Source organism: Plasmodium relictum (genome assembly GCF_900005765.1).
Source record: "Plasmodium relictum strain SGS1 genome assembly, chromosome: 7".
Lineage (NCBI taxonomy): Eukaryota > Apicomplexa > Aconoidasida > Haemosporida > Plasmodiidae > Plasmodium > Plasmodium relictum.
In genome coordinates, this window is record NC_041685.1 from 568,624 (window position 1) to 586,424 (window position 17,801).

Below are 17,801 nucleotides of genomic sequence, written 5' to 3' on the forward strand. Positions count from 1 at the left end.
ATTTTTTTACGTAAAAAAAAAAAAAAAAAAGAAGATTGGTGCATGCGGACCAATTTTTTTTTTTAAGCTTTGTATATAATTTAAAAAAAAAATAATATATACGTATTTCACGCATAAAAAAAAAAAAAAGAAAAATAATAAATTAGGATCCTACTTATTACTAAAAAATATATAATATTATTTTAAATTAGTTATTTTTTAAATTATATACTAATTTATGCTTATATTCTATGTGTATATATATATATATATTTATGTATATATTTATATATTAGTTTATTTATTTTTATAATTTTTTTTCTTTTCTTTTAAAAAATAAGTGTATTGAAATTTATATTTGTGAAATGCTAAAGAAGAAAACCAGAAATAAATGGTTTAGTTTGCTATATTTGTAATTTTTATCAAGCCTTCCATTTAGAAGTTTATTTTTTTATTTAAACTAAAGAATTAAACATCTTTTAGATATTTAAAAAAAAAAATTTAAGATAAAATCTGACCTAAATATTTTTATTTTTTTGAAAGAGTTTAAAATTTTAAACTATGAATAATTTCTTAGGAGTATCTAATTATATATTTGTAAACAAATAAATAACTTGCAAATTTTTTTAGTTTAAAAACAAGTAGATAAAAAATAAACATAATTCTTAAAAAAAAATATTTAGAATTTTTTTATTTTCGTAAGCTTTTTTCTTTTAAAAAAAAACTTTTAAAAAAAATAGAGGATGCACATATTATTCGAACTTTTTATGTTAAATATAAAAATAATTTTCAATGATCGCAACACATATTTGTATTTATGTGTGTAAATAAATTTCAAATTAGAACTTAAAAGAAAAATTATACGTAAAATATGTGGAAAGCTTAGTGTAATTTTTTTTTTTTTTTTTTTTTTGTGTGTGCTATTTTATTTTAAAATAGAAAAGTGTCAAAAAAAAAGAAAAGAAAAAAAAGCTCTTTTTTTTTATCCTATAACAAGCAAATGATAAAAATAAAAATGAATAAAAAAATTACAATTCAAAATTGTTAAAAGATAAAAAAAATAAAATAAAATAAAATAATATACACATATATATAGGAAATTTTTTTTTTTATTATCAATTAGTTTTATGATCTATGTTAAAAGTGAGCATGCTAAATTTAAGAAGCATAGGTATTTTATAAATTTATAGTAATTTAAAAATTTTAATATCTTATTAAGGAATATTATTTAAAAATTAAAAAAAAAAAATTAAAATTGTCTTATATTTTTAAATTTTACTATTGAAAATATCTTTTGCTTTTATTTAATCATATATTCATTGTTTTCAGTAGAATACACTTATTATAAGATTTTAATAAAATAATATTGAACAAGAGAAATATTTATTTGGATTTTAAAAAAATATTAAAACATAGATAAGCTTTTTTGCAATTGAACAGAGAAATATAATAAATAATTTTTCTTTAAAAAAGCACTTACGAAATATAAATGATATAACCATGTAAAAAATTTTATTAAATTTATTTTTTAAATAAATTTTAGTAAAATAATAGAAATATAATAATAATAATATTATATACAACAATATTTGCTTGACAATGTTGAGGATACATAAAATGAATAACCAATATTTTGTGAATGTGCTTAATATGTTTAAGCCTTTTTATAAAAGAAGTTTTAACAGTATTTACATAGAGAAAAAAATAAATACATGTATAAGTACATATGTAGATAATAATTATAGTTATTTTTGTATTTTAAAAAAAAGTAGCTTCTAACTTTTCTGGGAAATATAAATTATAAGAAACATTCAAATGCATTTAAGAAATATATATGAGAATATATTTTAACTTTTTTATATAGAGAAGTATATTCAAAATTTTTTTTTGATATTTTAACGTTTATACATCTTTTTTTTTCATATCTTCATATGTATTTATGAAGAAACAAAAAAAAAATTCTTTAAATTTAAAAAATATATTAAAAATTTATATGTATATATTTAATAAAATAATAAAATAAAAAAACTATTTTCATATAATATATATATATATATATAGATAGATTTTTTTTTCTCTGAAAATAATATATCGGATATTTTTGTAAAACAATTTTAATTAAAAAAAAAAAAAATTATTAAGATATTTTCTTTTTTATATAAGATTAGTAATTTTATTTTTTTAATATATATAATTTGAAAAAAAAAAATTATACAATTTATAATGATATTTTTTTAATTCTTTTTTTTTAAACATTTAATTTTAAAATTTATTTTTTATATATATTTTTTTATTTTAATAATATTTTTTTCTTTTAAAAAATTGTAAAAATGTTTTTGTTAAATAGTGAAAACGAAGAATCTCCCAAAGATATCTTACTAAATGAACTAAAGTATAAAATAAGAATCTTGGCTGGTATTATTTTTGTAATAAGAACTGTTCCAATGGTAATTGATGTATTCAATAAAAAAAATGAATGAAGATAAAAGGGATTAGTTATAAACAGAATATGACAATTTTATTTTTCATAAATATTATAATACATAATTTAATAACTTATTATATCAAAAACATAGGATGCTTTATTTTTTTATAAAATTGAAATACAATAATAAAAAAGAATATTCACTGAGGAATTAAGTTAAAATGTATATATAATTTTTTCATTTAAAATAATATAAAAAATTTATATAACAAAAAAATTTTTATCCTAGATTTGATTTTTTCATGAGATTTAACTAATTTAATTATAATTTTTAAAAATGTTATTAATTTTATAGATCAAAATATATTTACATATTTATATTTTTTTTTATAACATATTTTTTATTGATTTTGTTTTAAAATGAAACATGAATTAAAAAAAAAAAATTTCATTTAAAATATTAAATAAAAAAAAAAAAAACTTGAATCATTTTGTCAGAATAAGTTTAAAATTTTTTTAAATTATAATTTATTTCCTATTTAAAATTTCTTTAGCACTATTATATTTTTTTTTATAAAATTTATTTATATTACTTCAATTAAAAATAAATTACTTTTTCTTTTCCTTTTAATTTAATTGGAATATACTTTTTTTTTAAAGTTTTGTTTTTGTAAATTTTTTATGAAGATTATTTTTTCAGTTTAAATAAATCAATTTTCAATGTTCTTTTTAAACAGATTATTTATTAGAAATAATTTTTTCCCTTATTTTTTTTCTTAACTTTTCTATCATATATTCATGTGAAAGTTACACTTTTATTTTCTTATGATATATGAAGTTAATGATAATAAAATAAATCTTTTTTTGTTTATCTTTTAACATATTTATATATATATGAAACTGTAGGAAAAAAGACGATATGGATGAATATGAATATAACTATAGCTACGATATAGAAAATTATGGAAGTAATTTTGATGATAATATTATGAGTTATAATGATGCTAATTGCTTAAATGTGGAAAGGCCTTTTAATAATTTTGAAGATAATTTTTATTTATCTGATGAAGATATAGAAAAAGACAAGGAAAAAGAATATTTTTCATCCATAAATAATAATAGCACTTTAAAAAATGAAAAAGAGTTAGATAAAATTATTAATAAAAATTCAATTTTTAAGAAAAGAAAAGTTTATAATGATTCCATTTTTAATAATAAAAAAGTTAAAAAAAATGAAGACTTATGTATTATATGTTTAAAAAATGAAAAAAAATATAAATTTACTTGTTGCTATGAATATTATTGCTCATTACAATGTTTTAATAAACATAATAAAAAGGAATGCTTAAAGAAAAAAAAAAATAAATTAAATGAAACAAAAAATGCAAATAATTATGATAATAATAATAGTACAAATAATAACTTTTATGCTTTAAATAACAATAATATTTATGAATCAAATGAAGATTACACAGAAGACAATATTCTAACAGAAGAGCAAAAACTTAAGCTAAAAGAAGATTTAGAATTAAAGTTATTGCTAAAAAATAAGTATGTTCGTTCAGTTTTTAATCAGTTTATATCATCGAATGATAAAATATCATATTTGTCCCATTATGTAAATGACCCAGTAATTATTCAAGTTATTGATCAAATTATGAAAACAATAGATAACTGATTTAAAAAAAAAGGATCTCAAAAATTTATATACGTATATATATATATATATAGTTTAAAAAAAATTTATATATATTATTAAAGTTTTTATTTATCCTTGATTTTTTTTTTATAAATACTTATAAATTAAAATAAATGTCTACATATATATTTTTAATTTAAAAAACTATTTTATTTGAAATAATATATACTTAAAGCCAAAAAAAAAAAAAATAAAATAAAATAAAAAGGATTATAAAATCAATAAAATTTAAAATTTTGAAACAACACTTGAATAACTAGTTCTTTTTAACTTATTTAATCTTTTAAATGCCATTGCAGTCGAATCATTGCTATTAAAACTACTATAACTACTACTACCATCATTTAAATCAGTACAGTTTTTCATACTTTCATAATCATTTAAGCTAGAACTGCCATCGCTATTTTGTGTATCTTCACTTGAACTCAAATTTAATTCAGTAAACTTATTTTTAATATTATTTTTAACATTAATCATGTTATGATAATTTTCGCTTTTTTTTTCTGTATCTTTTATATCTTCTTTATTTCCATTTTTGTATGTTAACTGTCCTTTTTCATTTTGTATTTGATTTTCAGTATTATTTATAACGGGATTATTTTCACTAATGATCTTACTGTCTTGGCTATTTTTATTATCATCTTTTTCATTCATTATTTTTATTTCCTTATCTTTCTCAACATATTCATTAACCATTTCATTTTTTATATTGGAATTTTTTTTTTTTCTTCCTCTCTTTTTAACTATCTTCTGAGAATTTTCATCTTTGTTCTCATCAGATATGCATGTATTATTAATTTGATCCAATATTTCTTGTTTGGACATTTCATCTTCATTAATATGATCTAAACTTCGTGGTATTATTGGATAAGAAAAATCTCTTGAAGTCAATTTTCCTATATAATTTGCATAATCTTCAATAATTTCTTGATAAATCGAATCTTCTGTTAATGAATCAATTTGTTTTAAATTTAATAAATTATGATTATTTTTATTTTCTTCATTTTCTATTTTATTTTCATTATTTTCAGTTACAATTAAATTTTTTTTAATAAAATAATTTTTAATTTCCTCAATTTTTTTTTCAATGTGTTCTTTAACAATTTCACAATACTTTATTTCATTTTTTGATCGAATGATATCAGAAGAATGCATACAAAAATTAACTAGCACAAAAAAACTTTTTAAATCTTTAATAGTAGTGTTTACATTAGCTTGGACACTCTTAAAGCATATAGTATAATTTTTTTTCTCTTTTTCTTGATCTTTTTCATTTTCATTTTCATCTTTTTCTTTATCCATTTCCTTCTCCATCTCTTTTTCCATTTCTTTTTCAAATTCCCTTTCAATATCTTTTTCTGTTTCTTTTTTTTCAATTTTATCTTCTAATGGATTAATTTTTCTTTTTCTTCCTCTCTTCTTAACTTCTTTCATTTCGTAATTTCTCTTTTTTTCTAAACTATTAACATCACTGAGATCATGAAAGAGATATATTTGAATTACTTTATATATCAATTCTATTATGTTAGATCTATTAGTTAACGCTATACCTTTTTCTATGATAATTAGAAGAATCCATTTTATATACTTTGCAAAATTAGCAACTAAAAAGTTGATATTGGCTTTATGTAATAAAGTAAAAATCATAAATGTGAGAATATTTGTAAAATTGATAGTCTTTAGCTTATATTTTAAAACTCCTTCACATGTTTTTAAAATCACTTCTTCAAAAGTATAATGAAAAATTAACAAATTAGTTTCACTCATTGATGGATACATAGAAAAAATAGAAAATAAAAATATCTTATCATGTGAATTAATATTCGTAATATTAAAAGTACTAATTTTTTTAAAGTCTTGAACACAGTTGTAGGTAGATGGAGACATTAAAAAGCACATTTCAAATAATGCTCTTAATTTATGAGACGATGATTTCATTAAACTAAATAACTCTTCATTAGATAACTTATGAATATGATTTCCTAAATATTCCGTTAACAATAATTTGCAATAAACTCTTAAGCAAATAGATTGAATATATTTACTTGTATTTACTACTCCATTTAAATAATTCCATAAATTTTCTACAGCATCTATAATTAATTCATCGTTATTTAAATGCGGATGAGTCATTAATAAATCTCCTAATACACATATATATATTTCACATCTTAAAGAATTTATTTCTAGCTTTTCTAATAACTCTTTATATTCATACCAAGCATCTTGATTAACGGAGAAATAATTTAATAAATGCTCATTTGGAGGATTATATTCATAAAATATATAATTATTACTAATATCTTCATCAATATTTGCTTTTTTATTTTCTTCTTCGCATGTTGTATTTTTATTTATTATTTTGTCTGTTTGAATCATTATATCAATATTGGCCTTATTATATATATTTGGATAAATATTAGAATGAATTTTTTCAATGTTTAATAAACAGTTATTTAATACATCACATGTATCAGCAATAGCTGTTTTATATGCATATATTTGCTTCTTTAATTCTTCATCATTACTTATAAACATGCACCAATTTCCTAAGCATTTAGAAACAATAATATCATAAAACTGATCTTCTATTTCTTTATCATCCCAATCTGGCATAATAGAACAACAAAAATTTAAAGCAGGCAATAATAACTCATTCGGAAATTCACGAAGGGCCGAATCAAAAGAACAGTGAGATTTACTTTTGCATAAAAAGCACTCCAATATAAATAAAATTCTTAACCATCTTCTTTTTAATTCTAATCTCAATAAACTTAACATCGTTATTTGCTTTAAAAAAATTTGCGTATGCATCCTAATCTGTTCGTGAAATGCATTAATATCATTTTTCTCATTTGTCTCTGCCGTCTTTTCTTTTTCTGATATTGCATTACTTTCTGCTTCATTTTTTTCATTTTCCTTTTCCTTCCCCATTTCTGTTAAGTCTTTAATTTTCGCTTCAGTTACATCTAATTTATGTTGCATTTTTTTGCATAATATTAATAAATGCTCAATAGATAAAGTATTTAAATTTTTTTTTCTTATTATATCAAAGATAGTGTCATTTTCAACATTCAATATATTATTAAATATGAATGTTAATGTATTTTTTTCAACATTTTCATTTTTAGATATGTTTTTACTTAATTTTTTTTCATCCTCTATTAAATTAATATTATTGCTTAAAAATGGATTTTCATTTTCTGTATTATCAAATGGTTCTTTTATTTCAGATATTATACTTAATATTTGATTAGTTAAGTTAATTTCTATTTCATTTATATCACTATTTTTATTTTTTATATAAATCATTTGTCTTAATAACTCTAAGCATGCATATATATAACTATTACTTAACCAATATGCGCACGTAATATGTCCCTTTTGCAATTTGTAGTAATTTACTCCCGTATTATTTAGCATGCATTTTATAATAACTTCTCTTAACGGTCCTGTTAATAAAATTGTTGTACAACATTTTAGAATTTTTTCTACTTGATATATTTCTATTATATCTAAATATTTACATATCAATAATAAATTTTTTATGTTACAAATATAATTATAATTTTCATTTATATTATCTTCATTTATTAATACATTTTCTTGAATACTAGAATCCCCATTATTATTATCTTCTGTTTCATTTTTATCATTGTTATTGCTATACGATTCATTTTTTTTAGTTGTATAATAAATGCATTTGTCACAATATGTATCATCAAAAATAGAGGTTTCAATAAATTTTTTTTTTCTATTTTCTTCCAATATTTTTATATCCAATTTATTCTTTCCGCAAGAACAAAACAAATTTTGGTTATCTGCTTGATCACCTTCATTATTTTCAACACAGTTAATATAATTTTTTCTATTATAATATAGCTTTTCATTAAATTTACTCAAACTCAGATAATAATATATAGTATTAATTACTTGTAATGCATCAATTTTCTCTTTCTCTTGTTCATCAGAGAAATTTTGAACATATACCCGAAGAATATACAATTCTGCTGCATTTAATGAAAATAAATTATTTATACAATAATTAAACCAAGTTTCATTATATGGGCTATCATCATTATTACCAGTCAAATTTTTTTCTTCAGAGTTATTATTTTCAAAAACCTCTCTATCTTCATCTACCTCTATAGTATTACTTTTTATATTACCTTTTCTTACATTATTTAAATGAATCTTACATATTTGTTCTACTATTATATCATTATCTATGTCATTATTTATTAAATGTAACAATAAATTTTCTATTTTATCATCAAATAATTGTACCCAATGTATAATCATACTGTAACAACTTTCACGTACTGATTTTTCTTTATCGTTTAATCCACATAATAATAACTCGAACTTCATATCAGATGGAATGTAAAAATAATAATTTTTTAATTTTTCATATACACTTATTCTTACATTATGATTTATATCATTTATTCTAATTAAAAAGTTTTTCAAAATTACTAAATGCTCATAATTGTTATCTTCTATATTTATTGAAATGTTTTTTATTGCATTTATCCTTACAAGGTAGTGAGAATCGTCAAAACATTTCAGATAACTTCCCTTAGTATTGAAGTCTTGAAATGGTTCTAATATGATTAAACATAAAACTCTAATATTATGATCTTTGTCATTTAATAAAGATAAGAATATGTTAGCATGTTTTTTACATAATTTGTTAGAAACATCAATTTGTAGTGCACATGCTTTTCTAACTAAAGCTCTTATAACTTTACATAAATTAATTCTTTGTTTCCTATCTTTAATAAATATATTGTCTAATAATCTATTCCACAATTTGGTGATTAACTCATATTCTTGATTAATATTACTATCTATATTGGTACTTTTTATATTTTTCTTTTCACTTATTATTACATCACAATAATATAATATATCAAACAAAAATTCTACTATTTTATTAAAATTATCATCTTTAACATTAGTTTTTATGATATTTAAAAGTATTCTAGAACATAATTCATATATACAATTTTTATTTATATACTTTTTATATTCAATATCATACACATTACCTTTAATAATGTTTTTTAGTATGTCTTTAATATAAGAAAAACCTGTTTCACTATCATATTTATTTATATAAACATAATGTATTGTTCTTATAATATTTTTTATGTGTATATTTTCATTTCTAATTTTTAAACTCATTAAATTTGATATATTATCACTGATATCTTTTACATTTTCATCCTCTTTTTTTTCATTAGTTTTTTTAAGCCTATAGGATTTCATTATTCTAATTAGCTAAAAAGTATGAACAAAAATTTCATAAAAAAAAAAAAATAAAGGAAAATTCAAAGAAAAAAAAATATATATATATATATATATATATATATATATATATACATATTACAAATCAACACACACATATTTACCTAAGATAATTTTTTATCGTTTTTCCAATAATTGTCATATTCAACAAATATATTAAAACATACAAGCTTTAATAAAAAGATAAAAAAAATTGTATATTTAAAAATTTCGTAAAAAAAAAAAAAAATTATAAATTAAAAACAAAATTTTATTAAAATAAAAAATTACTTTATATAAATAACATAAAAAAAGTTTAAATGAAAAAGCTGTAAATATATATTTTTAAATTATTTTATGAATACTTTTTAAAATAAAACAAGGGATACAAAAATATTTCTATAGTTTTCTTTAGCACTAAGAAATATAACTGTATAAATATTTTATATACAAAAATATATAAAATAATCAGGATCAGTTTTATTAAAAAATATTGAAATTATGAATAAAACGTATTTGGTATGCTAAAAAAAATTAAAGATTCGAATGAGGCATACGCATTTTTTTTGTATTTAATAAAAATTTTAATTTATTTTATGAATAACATTTTATTATATATTATCAATTTTTTTTTTTTTTTTTTGGAAAATATTTTGCCAAAATATTTGTAAAAGCAAAAGAAAATAATAAAGGTTTACTTATATATATATAAATTTTTTTAAACAAAAATAAAGAAAAAAATATTCAAAAGATAGGTATAAGTATAAAATTTTCATGTAACATTTTGTGTGTAATTTAAAAAAAAAAAATTTAAATACTAAAAATACATATAGATATATTTTTTTCAAACTCATTTAAAAATATTTAGTTGTTTAAAAATTAACGAAAAATTTAAGAAAATTATTTTATATTTTAAAATAGACACTTTTAAATATATTTAAAAATTAAACACAAAAAATTTAAAAATAATAAAATACGTAAAATAAATGCATAAAATTTTTTTTTATATTTTGGATTAATTTTGGTAATAAAATTTATTTTATTAGACAATTTTAGAAAATTTTCTTTTTTTTTTTTAATATATAACAATTAAAAAAAAAAAAAATTATAATTTCTATGTTACTTCGTTTATAATTTTAATTAGTATCAATATATATATATACTCATATATTTTCATTCAAATAAATGGTCAAATTTTTTTAATTCAGATACAAAAAGAATTGTTTGTGCCCATCCACAATTAGGGCCAAATATATTTTTGAGTTTTGTAAATAATTTTATATATAATGATTTCGTTAAAGCTTTTTTTTTTTGTTTTACATTTTGTAAACAATTTTTTTTATTATTTTTATTTACATTATTTAAAATTTGTGGATTTTTTATTTGTATATTATTTGCTTTTTCTTTTGTGTTTTTATTTACATGTAAATCATTTTTATCTATATTTTCTATTAAGTTATTATAATATTTATAAATAATATCATAAATATGAGTATCTATGGGTATACAATCAAATTTATTTAACCCAAAAAGGCAAATACAGTTAGCTACTTTTAAGCCTATACCAGGAAATTTCATTAATTTATCTATGCAATTTTTAGTTTTTTCTTCTTTTCTTAAATCTTCTATCCATTTCTCATTTCCCATTTTTGTTAACATTTTTGCACTTTCTATAACATAGTTACTTCTGTAACCAAATCCTAAACTTCTTAAATCTTCTTCTTTTAATTTAGATAAAATTTCGATTTTGGGAAATTCGTAAAAGTCAAAAATTTTCATTTTTCTTTCTTCTTTTATTTTTTTTTTTATATTTTCATAAAATATTTTATTATCATCGTATACAAATTCATCTTTCCCACTTTGCACATCATTCTTTATATATTTATCACTTTCTATTTCTATATTTTTTTTTATACTTTTGCAACTATTTTTTTTTATGTTTATATTTATATGTTCATCATTTTCAGTTTTAACATTTTCTTTTATGCTTTTATAGCTATAATTTGTAATATGCTTATTTATATTTTTATCATTCTCTGTCTCCATATTTTTCTTTAAATTCTCATAATTCTCTTTTTTTATTTTTATATTTTCGTAATATATTTTTTTTACATCTGAATTTATTTCAATCTTACCATTTTTGTATTCCATTTCTTTTCTAGTCTTTATAATTATATCATTATTTTGAAAAATTACTGTAGCAAGAAATATTCCATAACGCCTTCTCAAGCAATCAATCATCAATGTTATTCTTGGTATATTATTATTAGTTGAACATATAAAAGCGAAAAAAGATTCAATTGGATCTGCTTTTAATATTCTTAGCCCCCTTATTTTATCAGATATTTCATTCATCCTTTTATCTTTTTTTTTCCATGTTTCTATATTTTTTTCTAAAGGAAATTGTAAATTAAAAAAATCTTGCAGTTCCTTTTCATATTTATTATCTCTGTCATTATTGAAATGGTTTAATGTTTTCATATTAATTCTTTTCCTAAGTAAATTAATTTTATTATCATATAGGCATTGATACAAAATATTATTTTCCGTTTCTTTAAATAAAAATATTTTATTATTTATTAATCCAATGTACGTGTTGCATTCAACTTCACTAAAACAAAATTCCTGTCCTATCAGGAAACAGTACATTAACTGTAAATCGTTTTTAGTAACATTTAAGGTATACCAATTTTTTTCATAATTTTTTATTACATAGTATAAGTCTTTTGATTCATATACATTTTTTGCTTCATTGTTTTTTTCTTGAAATGTATATATCTCCTCTTCTTTTATCTTCCTTTTCAGTAAATTATTATCACTAATCTTAACTAATTTATTTTTTTTAGCAATTTTAATATTATTTAAAAATGTATAGCTATTAATTTGGGGGTTTAAAATTTTTCTATTCATAATATTTTCTTTTTTAATTTTAAAGGAATTTTTTTTCGTCATTTTTTCAATTTTTAAATTGTATTTCTTTTCATGGGTACTACTTATTTTATTTAATGTTTTTTGATTATTTTTGTTAATATATTTGCAAATATATATATAATTTATTGCTAAAATCAAAAAAATATGATAAATTTTCATTATCATATAAAAAGGAATTAATTTATTATAGAAATTCCATGATTTAAAAAAATGTGAAATTTTTATAGAAAAAAAAAAATGCTATTTAAAAATATACATATTTTAAAAAAATTTTAAAAGTATATATCTATTAAAAACACATATATATATACTTTTATATTTAATTTTTTCTAAATTTTGAACTATTTAGGCAGATCATTATATTATTTTTATATAAATATATACAATCTTTTTCATTTCTGCGTGGTTAAATATTTTTTAGAGTAATTTTTTTATAAAAATACGAAGCACCATATTTTTTTTTTTTTTTGCTAAAATTTTTTTTTGATATAATATAGTTAATGAAAATGAAAGAAACAAAGAATTAATATTTATGATCCATAAACTTAATTTTCATTTAAAAATCATAATAGTGTCTTTGCTATGTAGATATATAATGAAAAACATTATAATTTTACTTTTTAATTTTTATAAAAGAATAAAATAAAATAAAAAAATTTTCTTTTTAGTTATTTGCAAATTATTTTATTTAGAATATCTATATATATAATGATGTCATTTTTAGTTATTAATACGATATGTAATTAAAGATATATAGTACCTGATATTGCTATTTTATTTTATTTCATTATTTTCCCTTTTTTTTAAATTGTCAGTAATAATATCCTTGTATTTAAATTCTATATGCTTATTTACAGTATTATTATCATAGATTCTTATTTTTTCAAAAAAAAAAATCAGTAAGTTTGTGATTAAATTTATGGCAATATTTTTTACTATATGTGTATTTTTCTTTTCTTTTCCTTTTTTAAAATAAAAAAAAAAAATGTTGTATTTAGAAAGATTGAATTCTTTTATTGAAAATAAGTACATCGTGTCTAACTGGAAAAAAAAAAAATTCGTTTGGAGATATAGCTTTTTTTTTAGTATTTTTTACATATTATTAGTATTTGGTATAGTGTATACATTAATCGTTAAACTTTTGATATCAAGTGAAAGGTTTAGTAACCATTCTTGTAGCTCTTCTAAAATTGCATCAGTACAAAGAATCTACATGGCAGTATTAATATTTATTATTTTAATGGGATTCATTAATTTTTTCTTTTCTCGTTTAACATATTTATATTCGAACTTCACTAATAATGAATTTTTCAATTTAGGGATTTACTACACTGTCGTAGGATTCTTAATAAAATATATCTCATGGATTTTGTCTTTAATATATATGTCTTGGTTTTTTTTCCTAATAATTAATACTATTACAATTTTTTCTAGCCCTAATGGATGGTGTAGTTTAAAGTATAATATGTATGGAATGGATGCTTTAAATAATTGCCTTTTAGTTAAAAACAGAGCTACAGGTATACTAACATTTTAATATACATATATATATATATATATATACATTTCTTTGAATAATAAAATCTTATAATTACATAAAATTTATAGAGATATTATGATACAGTTTTATGTATAAATTTTTTTTTTTTTATCAAAGGGTGTGAAATTACTAAAGAAGTTATCGTTTTAAGAAAAAAAGAAAGTTGTAATGATTTTAACATATTAAAAGTACAGAGTTTTCTATTTTTGGTTCGTTCCTCTCCTAATTTAGTATGCTCCTTGAAAGATAAAAAATTATGCGATTTTTTTGTTGATTTTATAAAAAATAAACAAAGTTCTTGGGAATCTTTTCCAAACTGTTCTGGTAATACAGTTGATTTAAGAGAACAATACTTTTTAGAAGATTCTGACCATAAAAGTGATTTTTATCTATTTTCCGTGTCATTTATTTTATTTTGGTTAGTTACTACTATAACATTATTTACACTTATTGTTGTTATAAAAGTCAATACACCTATAGATTCATCTTTTATTATGAATGAAGAAAGATTAAATTTATTTTTAAAATTTACCCGCCTTTTAGATGTATGGAGATAATAATATATATATCTTATTTGAAATATTTTTTTTTTATACAATTTAAATGTATTTTTTTTTGTAATAAAAAATACTTTTTTCATTTTATATATTTTATTTTCTTTTTTAAATTAATATGAGCATTTGAGAAAATTAAAATATTCTATTATTTTATTTTTATATATCATATACTTTATATTATTTTTAGCTATTTTATTTGTATTTAATTCAAATCACATTTTATTTTTATTTTTGTAATTGATTAAACTTCTTTTTACTTTTTAAAACTTAGAAAATTAAATAAATTTTTAAAAAGTATTTAATCATTTTAAAGACTACATTTTATTTAATATAATTTTTTTTATATTAAAATGTTTATTAATTCTTTTTATTATATTTATTCTTTAATACTATAAATTTTACTTTCATGTCTTTAAAACACATATTTGGTTTATCAATATTAAGGAGATACTTTAAAAAAAAATATATAGAAGAAATATAATTAATTAAAACATAATGATTTTTTCTCATGTATTTTCATTTAAAGGATTTTAAGATTAATATAAAATTATGATTTTTATAAAATTTTTTATCTTTCCTATGCATTTAATGATAAAAAATCAAAAAAAAAGTTATATATTGATCTCATTAATATTGCCATATAAATAAAAATTTCTCTTTAGTATGTTTAAAATATATACATATATTTACATTTTTAGAATTTAAAAAAATATGTTAAATAAGATACACACAAAAATTATATATTTATGTAAATGAAATCGAGCTTATTTATGCACGAATATGCACTAATATATTATTTTATTTTATTTTTTTGTTGCATTGAAAATATAAGTTATAGCCCTAAGTAATTTATTTTTGAATTATTTTTTTGTTAGAATATTAAGTGAATATATTATATTCCACTTTTTAGATTTATTCTATTTCTAATACAATTTTTGCGATAATCTTATAAAAAAAAAAAAAGGAAGCATATATATATTTTTATATATCCCATTATTCTCTGTCATATTTTTAAACTATTTTTTTATTTTACTTAAATTTTTTGCTTTTATGAATTTAAAAAAAAAAAATTTAAATGTAAATAATAAATTAATTTTTCAATAAATAAAGAATTAAAAAAATATATTTATAATAAGAAATTATATTTTTAAGAATTCTTAAATTAGAAAATCAAAATAATGATAGTATAGTAAATTCTAATATATAATACAAAGAAAAAAAAAAATTAAAATATAATGAGATGCCAAATTAATAAATTACAAGGAGAAATTAGAATTATTTAAATATAAATAAAAAATTTAAGTAAAAAGGGGTATTCAAATATATGTACCTTATTTTTTGTATTAAATTACTAAAAATTGAAACAAAAAAAAAAAAAAAGATGAAATTTGTTAAATAACTTCATTCTCTTTATACTTATTTGTTATTTTAAAAAAATGGATAATAGGAAAAGTAAAAAACCTGGGCGTATAGCTAAAATGATCAATGAATTTTACATCAACTGGAATTATAGAAGGCATAGTTGGAGAGCTAGTTTTTATTATAATTGTTTAACAATCATTGCTGCTTTTAATATTATATTCACCTTAATATTTCAACAATTTATCAAGTCTTTCAATTTTTTTATAAATTATTCGTGTGAATATGCAAATATTAATTTTATGTTAACAGATTTATTAATTTTTCTTGTTTTAACAAGTTTCATAAGTATTTTAGCTTTTTTTTTATCCAGAATATGTTCAATATTTTCAAATTTTACAATTAATGATTTTATGTCATTAGGAGAATGTATTAAAAGAATTGGATGTACTGCTAAATGGTTCCCTTGGGGATTAGCAATCCTTTTTGTTTTTTGGTTTGTAATAAATATATTTAATTTAATTACTCTTTATGTTACCCCAAACTTATGGTGTAAGAGGCGTTTAAATATTACAGGCACACTTGTAGTAAACAATTGCAGAATTTTTGAAGGGAGAAGAACATCGTGCACAAATACGATGATGGAACATGGAGGAAATACGAATATAAGTTATATCCGTAAGTGTAATGACCTAAGTTACTTAAAAAATCATAATTATTTTATATTTATTCCAGATTTTAGAAAAGAGAGCTATAAACAATGCAACTTTAATAATTTAAGAGTTTGTATAGCATATAGAGAATTAAGAAATGATCAGCATGCTTCGGAAAAAGCAAAAGGCATGAAAATGGAAGGTTGCCTAGAAAATACTCCAACAAAGGTTGAAGAATTTTATGACAAAGACATTCAAACTAGTGATTTATATAAGTATGCTCAAATATTTACAATAGGTAGTAACGTAACATTCTTTCTTCTTATGTTTTTTTTTTATTTTATTAAGTATACAACTCAATTTGATGGATTATTTTATCAGTCAACAGATAATTCTGAAATTTTCATATTACAAATTTTGCGCCCTTTAACTCCATGGAGCTAACTTTTAATTTTCATTTTTAATATTAATAAATTTAGCTATTTATTCAGAAAATTTCCAGATTAAATTTGTATATATATAGAATAGTAATGCTACATTAATTTTTGGAACAAATAATATTGTTATAATATCCTTTTTTTTCAGAAGTATTCTTTTATATATTATATTTTCTTAGCATGAATACTTTTATATTTTTCAATGAAATTTACGAGAGAATTTGCTATTATGTTAAAAAGTGAAAATAAAGAATAAAAATGCACCTTTTATTCTATTAATAATTTGTGCAAAGGTATATATAATTAAAAAAGCTTTTTTCTTTAGTAAATGTGAAGAAAATTATAATTTTTCTTATGTAGAATTAATTCTTGAATATGTATTTGTATTAATGGAAATGTTATAAGTTACTAAAATGTTTAACAAGGAACAAGATGAAAGAAAATTTCATTTCAATTTTTTATTAATATATTTCTTAAATTTAAAAAAAATTATAGGAATTGAATAATGCATATTTATTTTAAAATTTTTATTTATAAAATTATAATATTTATATATATTTTAAAAATTATGCATTCAATTGTTTCTCAGACTTCATTCATTTATATTATGAATAATCAAATTTTTAGTCTAATCAGAATAACAAAAAAAAAAAAATGTGAAATTATAAAAAATTTTTTTAAAATAATATATGTGTTAAATGATTAACGCATTCTTACATTTTTTTTTTTTTTTGAGTTAATTCTTTTTAACTGAAGATGAGAAACCGTTTTAGAGATAATCTGCTAGCGATATAGCATTTATTTGTAGTAAAAATACTTTACACTTTTACATATACATTTAATTTACAACTTTTTTTTGTTTTAATATATTATTAATATATTAACAAAAAAAAAAAAAAAAACAAATAGCTGTTTTTTATGAATGGTTAATA

General features: G+C 18.5%; 6 protein-coding genes across 6 annotated transcripts; 4 read left to right on the forward strand and 2 right to left on the reverse strand.

Moving 5' to 3' along the window:
- Positions 1 to 2,309: 2,309 nt before the first annotated feature.
- On the forward strand, positions 2,310 to 2,459 carry PRELSG_0714300 (conserved Plasmodium protein, unknown function; the record flags this gene model as incomplete). Its single annotated transcript, XM_028675837.1, has 1 exon — positions 2,310 to 2,459. One exon carries the CDS (start codon positions 2,310 to 2,312, stop codon positions 2,457 to 2,459), a length of 150 nt encoding a protein of 49 aa, XP_028532386.1.
- Positions 2,460 to 3,323: 864 nt separating this feature from the next.
- Positions 3,324 to 4,082, forward strand: PRELSG_0714400 (conserved Plasmodium protein, unknown function; the record flags this gene model as incomplete). Its single annotated transcript, XM_028675838.1, has 1 exon — positions 3,324 to 4,082. One exon carries the CDS (start codon positions 3,324 to 3,326, stop codon positions 4,080 to 4,082), a length of 759 nt encoding a protein of 252 aa, XP_028532387.1.
- Positions 4,083 to 4,331: 249 nt separating this feature from the next.
- PRELSG_0714500 (conserved Plasmodium protein, unknown function) lies at positions 4,332 to 9,374 on the reverse strand (the record flags this gene model as incomplete). The annotated part of the gene is made up of 1 exon (XM_028675839.1): positions 4,332 to 9,374. One exon carries the CDS (start codon positions 9,372 to 9,374, stop codon positions 4,332 to 4,334), a length of 5,043 nt encoding a protein of 1,680 aa, XP_028532388.1.
- A 1,191-nt stretch (positions 9,375 to 10,565) lies between these two features.
- On the reverse strand, positions 10,566 to 12,482 carry OGG1 (N-glycosylase/DNA lyase, putative; the record flags this gene model as incomplete). Its single annotated transcript, XM_028675840.1, has 1 exon — positions 10,566 to 12,482. The coding sequence occupies one exon, from the start codon at positions 12,480 to 12,482 to the stop codon at positions 10,566 to 10,568; it is 1,917 nt and encodes a 638-aa protein (XP_028532389.1).
- An 826-nt stretch (positions 12,483 to 13,308) lies between these two features.
- On the forward strand, positions 13,309 to 14,420 carry PRELSG_0714700 (conserved Plasmodium protein, unknown function; the record flags this gene model as incomplete). The annotated part of the gene is made up of 2 exons (XM_028675841.1): positions 13,309 to 13,843; positions 14,002 to 14,420. The coding sequence occupies 2 exons, from the start codon at positions 13,309 to 13,311 to the stop codon at positions 14,418 to 14,420; spliced, it is 954 nt and encodes a 317-aa protein (XP_028532390.1).
- Positions 14,421 to 15,856: 1,436 nt separating this feature from the next.
- PRELSG_0714800 (conserved Plasmodium protein, unknown function) lies at positions 15,857 to 16,876 on the forward strand (the record flags this gene model as incomplete). The annotated part of the gene is made up of 1 exon (XM_028675842.1): positions 15,857 to 16,876. The coding sequence occupies one exon, from the start codon at positions 15,857 to 15,859 to the stop codon at positions 16,874 to 16,876; it is 1,020 nt and encodes a 339-aa protein (XP_028532391.1).
- Between the last annotated feature and the right edge of the window lie 925 nt (positions 16,877 to 17,801).